Genomic DNA, 6,545 nt, shown 5'->3' with positions numbered 1-6,545 from the left:
AAAATCTCCTTGTCACAGTGTTATATGTCTCTCAGAATTTTGCAGAACAATTAGATAAATAAAATAAGGAAGTTCAAGGGCCGTCCAAGTGGATCAGTTGGTTAAAAGCTTGCTCAAGAGTTTGAGCTCTGAGCAACAGTGGTTCGAGTCCCGGGCCGAGCTGAGCAGCCGCTGAGCTGCCAACAGGTGGCAGGATGGCTCAGCTAAAAAAATAAATAAATAGAAAAAATAAGGAAGTTCAAGTAAAGGTTTAACCTATGGACAAAGACATTCCTTTCTTATACCCATGAAACATTTACAAGACGTAAGCATCTGCTTGAAAGATACAATTGCCCCAAACTGGAGACTTTATTGTTAATACTCCCCTTCTGGACAATGGGTCATCTTTAGCTTTTAGCAAAGAAGATGAAAAGGGGCTGTTGTGAGTGTGTGTGATGCAGATGGGCAGGGAGGAGAGAATGTGGGCATGGATTCTCCTCTCATCAGAGGTCAGCATTTGGAAAGTGCTCTCATGCCCATCATTAACTTACTTAGTCTCTCTGAGACATTGTGTCCTCATCTTGAAAATGGGAATATCAATAACATATGCCTGTCGGGATGTTTGTGAAGACAGAATGAAGTAGCGGATGTGGAAGTGCTCTGTCAAGTGTAAGGGATGTATAGACGAAGGTCACTGGGTTTGGAAAGGAGATAATGATGGGTGTCGCACCCCTGGGCACACACAGCCATGAGTAGGACACACTGACAAGGTCTTTGCTCAGTTATCTCTTGTGCTTCCTTCCACAGGCCAGTGGCAGGTGATGGGACCAGACAAGCCTGTCCAGGTTGTGGTCGGGGAGGACGCAGTGTTCTCGTGCTTCCTCTCTCCTAAGACAAGTGCGGAGGCCATGGAAGTGAGGTTCTTCAGAGATGAGTTCCGGGCTGTGGTGCACCTCTACAGAGAGGGGAAAGACCAGCTCCATATGCAGATGCCTGCCTATCGAGGGAGAACTGAATTACTGAAGGACTCCATAGCGGAGGGGCGTGTCTCCCTGAGACTGAAGAAGGTCACTCTCTCTGACACTGGTCTCTATGGATGCTGGTTCAGTTCCCAGGATAATGACCAGGAGGCCATCTGGGAGCTACAGGTGTCAGGTGAGTTGCTTATTTCAGAGAAATCATAACTTTGTTGTCTGGTAGAACCACCTGGGACTTTTTGAACTATTGGTTGAATGAGCAGTTTTTAAAAAAATCTTAGGTCATTTAGTCAGGAGATTAGATCTTACTCTGTTTAATTATTCTGCCTCATATGTATAGTTCTGTGTCATTTTACTTGTAGATTTATGTAACCACCATGACATCAACATCAGGGTGTACACCTAGCCCATGACCACTAAGATCTCCATTGCTAATTCTTTATAGTCACATTAACCCCCTTTTCTCCCCTCCTTGCTCCCTTACTTACAACCCTCCTTACTCCTCAAGCCCTGGCAACCATTCATCTCTTCTCCATTTCCATAATTTTGTCTTGTCTAGAATGCTACATAAATACAATTATACAATACATGATCTTTGAGTTTGGCTTTTCCACTGAACACCATACCTTTGAGTTGCCTGTATCAATATCTTGTTTTCTTTTATTGCTAAGCAGTATTCCATGGTATGGATATACCAAGATTGTTTAGCCATTCACCCACTGAAGAATATTGGGGTTGTTTCCAGGTTTGGCTTTTACAGATAAGGCTTGATTGAACATTTGTGTACAGGTCTTTGTATACGCATAAGTTTTTATTTCTCTATGGTAAGTGCTCAGGAGTACAATTGCTGGGTTGTACAGTAACAGTATGTTGATGGTATTTTTGTTTAGTCTTTATTTGATTGAGCAGGATTTTTTGAGGAAAAATTGACTTATTTATTCCTCCCCGATAAATCTCTGGCAACCAGTGATCTTTTTATTGTCTTCATAGTGTTTGCTTTTCCACAATTGTTAAATACTTGTAATCATACAGTATATAGCCTTTTAAGATTGGCTTCTTTTACTCTCCAATATACAATTTTTAAAATTAATTTTATTAAATTTATTGGGGTGACAATTGGTTAATGAGATTATATAAGTTTCACGTGTATAATTCTAAAATACATCATTTGTACATTGCATTGTGTGTTCAACTCCCAAAGTTAAGTCTCCTTTTGTCACCATATATTTGATCCCCTTTACCCTCTTCTACTTACCCCTACCTCCCTTCCCTTCTGGTAACCACCATACTGTTATCTGTATTTATGAGGTTTTGTTGTGGGGGCTGTTTGTTTGTTTATTTTGTTTGTCCATTTATTGCTTTCTGTTTTATATTCCACATAAGAGTGAACTCATATTGTCCTTGTCTCTTCCATTTGACTTGACTTACTTCACGTAGCATGATGTTCTCAAGATACATCCATGTTGTTGCAAGTGGCAGTATTTCATTTTTTCAAACTATATATCAGATAAGGGAGTAATATCTAGAATATGCAAAGAACTCATACAACTCAACATCAAAAAACAAACAACCCAATTTTAAAAATGGGCAGAAGACCTGAACAGACACTTCTCTCAAGAAGACATATAAATGGCCAAGTAGCATTCTATTATATACAATATATGCACCACATATTTATCCAGTCATCCATCGAAGCACACTTAAGCTTTTCATGCCTTCGCCACGTGAAAAATGCTGCAATGAACATTAGGATATATATATTTCTTTATGAACAAATGTTTCAAAAAAAATTTTTTTGGTAGATATCCAGAAAAGGGATTACTGGGTCATATTGTAGCTCTATTTTTAATTTTTTGAGGAACCTCCATACTGTTTTCAATAGTGGCTGTACCAATTGACATTCCCACCAACAGTGTATGAGGGTTCCTTTTTCTCCACATCCTCTCCAATACTTGTTATTATTTGTCTTGTTGATGATAGCCATTCTAGCAGGTTTGAGGTGGTATATTATTGTGGTTTTGATTTGCATTTCCCTTATAGCTCGTGAAATTGAGCATATTTTTCATATATCTGCTGACCATCTGTTTTCTTGAGAGAAGTGTCTGTTCAGGTCTTCTGTCCATTTTTAAAAATTGGATTGTTTGTTTTTTGGTGTTGAGTTGTATGAGTTCTTTATATATTCTAAATATGACTCCTTTATCTGATATATAGTTTCAAAATATTTTCTCACATTCTATAGGTTGTCTTTTCATTTTGTCAATGCAGAAGTTTTTAGTTTGATGTAGTCCCACTTGNTGAATTTCCATGTGCTGAAAAGGTTGCATAACCTCTAATTGTGGGTGCCCTGGCTTAGTGTCTAAATGAATGACTGAGTGAGTGGTTCTTCACCTTTTCCTCAGGCCTGACATATTCTGGTCGTTTCCCAATACCTTGGATCCTTGGAGATTAAGGTCCTGTCTTGTTCTGGCAAGTTCTTCCCATCTTGCTTCATGACCTGAGTCCTAGTCTTGTACTCAAGAAAGTGGGTAAAGGGCAGCTTTACTTCAGGCTGTGCTAAGAAACATCCACCTCACCTGCTCTTGGTTACTCCTTGTGGAATGACACCTATTTTCTGTATAACCTGCAACCCTCTGCTGGGACAACCTCTTTTTTAAAAACTAGAATCCCCCCGCCCATACAGTTCTACCTGCCAGACTAGACCTTAAGGTATCTGTGCCTCTGACGTTCCTGAGCCACCCATCCAGGGCACAGTCTTGACAGAGGACAAACCCTGCCCAGTGTGCCCCATGCCCTTCTCTATCATTGCTTCCTTGGTCTGAGAGAGATGTTTATGGCCGGCTAATAAATGCAGTGATTCAAAGTGCAGAGTCCCCTCTCCCCTAACACACAGGGCCATGTCTATGCCAGGTGACTCTGAGAAGAATGGTGGAGCTTGCTATCAGCGCGAGCTCGGCCTCTGCATGGCTCCTCAGCTCAGAAGCTGGGCTGACCCCTCTTCTCTCTATTTAGACCATTCTCCTGTCCCTGCTGTCATCTGTTTCCATAGCGTGAGATCGGCCTGCAGACACAGCCATGGCCCTTGTGGCCCTCGTGCTCACCTTGCTTCTCAGCCTCTTCGGCGTGGGGTCAGGTAAGCCTCCACACTGGACCCTTTCTGTCTCTCTTCTTGTTGGTTAACATTTGAGCTCTTTAGTCATAAGATTGCAGCATATTGGGGTGGGGCATCTTTCTTGCTTGCATTTCCCCGACTCCTGCCCCAGGCTGACATCTATCAACACCAGGGGCTGTGGGAAGCAGGGTTCAGTGTGAAGGTCTCGGGCACTGTGCAAACTGTGACAACATCCCAGAACTTATGGCAAAGAGTGCTGAAGAGGGGCCCCAGTAGTGGGGAGGGGACACAGAAGAATGTGAAGGTGAATAAATTAAATGTTTGTTCCAGGTGGGCTGTTGCATTTAGGCAGGGGGTCTCTACTAGGGCACCAGGTTTCTGACATGGGTGCCGGGGTAGAAGGAGACACTGATTAGGATGTTTTGGGAAAAGATAATGGTCCAGCTGTGGATGCTGAGTGGGAAACACCTGTGGTGTGTGACCTGAGGGTGGGAGAATGTGTCCTGATCTGTGAGCGAGGACTAAGTTGTAACCTGGCATAGTCTGAGAGAAAGTCCACTTTTCTTTCTTCTAGTTATGACCGACACAAAGGCTGGTGTGTAGGATGTTGAATAACTGAATAAAGTTCAGGGAGGAAGCTGGAGGCTGGAGTGGACCCCTGTCTCTTGACAGGCGGTGTCCAGCCTTACAAGGTCCAGTCTGCACAAGTTCATCCTGCCACTCATCTGCTACGTCTGTTGTGTAGCTCATAGAAAAGAAGAGAGAAATGAGGGCAATCAAATCATGCTCCATGTTTCCACAGCAAATCCCATCTCTCTTCTTCACAGGACAGCCTCTCACTCAAGTTCATTCTCATCCATTTTCTAATGGGTTTCTTTGACTGCTCTGTTTCCTGGAGAGGCAGCAGGGTGTCATGGAAATGACCTCGGAAGCAGAAAGACTTTATTTTAAACCCTCATTTCCTCTGCTTATGAACTGTGTGGTCCATAACTCCACCAGGTGTCATTGTGCTCCCTGTGACAAGAGATGGCATCACACCCTGATCAGGCTGCTGTGAAGATCATATGAGTTGCTGCACATAGAGCAGAGCACAGCGTTCCATTAGCACAGAGCCTGTGTTCATGGACACACAGTTTTTCCTCACTGGTCCCTGGGGGAAGGATGAGTAAAGGGTTCAAGAGCTGCCGTAGGCAAGAAAAATGACAGCAGCAATAAGCCTGTTCAGAGGAACAGAGAAACTCCAAGCAAAGGTTCTCTCAGCTCAAGAGCCCCCACAGCCCTAAAGGCACAACAGCAGCAGCCCAGCTGACCTAGGCTGAGCCCCCAAAGCAGAGCAGGAACAAGGTTCTGAGTGCAGGTGGGCTAATGAGGAGGTAATATGAGAACAAAAAGAAGATTATGGAGAGCTTGTAGCTGCAAGGGAGGAAAACCAAAACAGGGTGTACCAGTGAGCTGGTTACTGACATGGAAACACCTTCTGAGAGGCCACAAGATGGCAACCCAGAATCATCCAGACATCCACTGCCTCCTGCCCCCACTGGGGACATGTACCCCCACTACTGTGAAATTCTGAGCATTTCTGGGCTGCCCTGCACCAGACTGAGCAGGTTTCAAAGGGCAGAGAAAGCCCTCAGCAGGGAACAAAGGCCAGGCTCCTGGGTGGGGCTGTCAGAGGGCCGGGGTGTGCCCAGCCCACTGCAGGAGGACTCACAGTGGGGTGAGGGGCGGCATTCAGCATCTGCTAGGCCAGGTCAGTGGCTGAACAGAGATCCTGCTGCAAAGTCACATTTTATATCATAAGATACTCCTTCAAAATGCGTGAGCGAAATACCTTTCAGAAAGATGTATAAAACATATTTAAAGTAAGAAATAATGGGTACTAAAATAAAAATATTCACTTACTTGAAAATAAGTGATCTCTTTGTGAATTTGACTGAGCTTGAAAAGGAAATTTACACTGTGACCACTTCTCTCTGAAGAGTATTCACACCCCACCACCCCCATCTATGCACATATCAAAAATGCATACATGTGAAGTAATCAAGGGACGTTCCAGATCAGAGAGGTGTGTTCAAGAAGATAAAGGGAGTGCATGTTCATAGTTTGTGATCTCTGTGAAGAAATCTAATCATTACAAATGATTAGTGTGATTTACAGCAGGAAAATTACTGACATCATCTTACCAAATGAGCAAGTGCGCAAAGAAAAAGGTGCTCATCATTCATAATGGAACTGTTTTCTGTGGAGCCCATGCTCTGAGCCAAATTCTGTGTTTGGCCTGGGGGTTGCTGTGCTGAACAAAAAGACAGGCCATGTCGCCACAGAGCTGATAGTCATGCAGGAGAGACTCACAGAAAACAAATGCACATTCCAAACAAGATGATGAAGAAAGTTTCAAAATGAAAATGAGGGCAAAGCTGCACCCAGAAAATAGTAACAAATGAAAGGTAACACCTGTTGGTAAAGCTGAATGAAGCTTC

The 6,545-nt window shown here is 43.4% G+C and overlaps 1 protein-coding gene across 1 annotated transcript in view; it reads left to right on the top strand.

The window, feature by feature from the left end:
• Positions 1–786: 786 nt before the first annotated feature.
• The window catches only part of LOC109378523 (butyrophilin-like protein 3), a gene marked incomplete at its 5' end in the record, with an annotated part of 23,686 nt that continues 17,927 nt past the window's right edge, over positions 787–6,545 (top strand). The window contains one exon of the mRNA XM_019634876.1: positions 787–1,134. Within this exon, the coding sequence (XP_019490421.1) occupies positions 787–1,134 (348 nt within the window). The remainder of the gene's footprint in view (positions 1,135–6,545) is intronic.

The sequence above is a fragment of the Hipposideros armiger genome, unplaced genomic scaffold (genome assembly GCF_001890085.2).
Source record: "Hipposideros armiger isolate ML-2016 unplaced genomic scaffold, ASM189008v1 scaffold_2094, whole genome shotgun sequence".
Classification (NCBI taxonomy): Eukaryota; Metazoa; Chordata; class Mammalia; order Chiroptera; family Hipposideridae; genus Hipposideros; species Hipposideros armiger.
The sequence above is the reverse complement of the archived record's forward strand: the minus strand, read 5'-3'. Positions and strand labels throughout refer to the sequence as shown.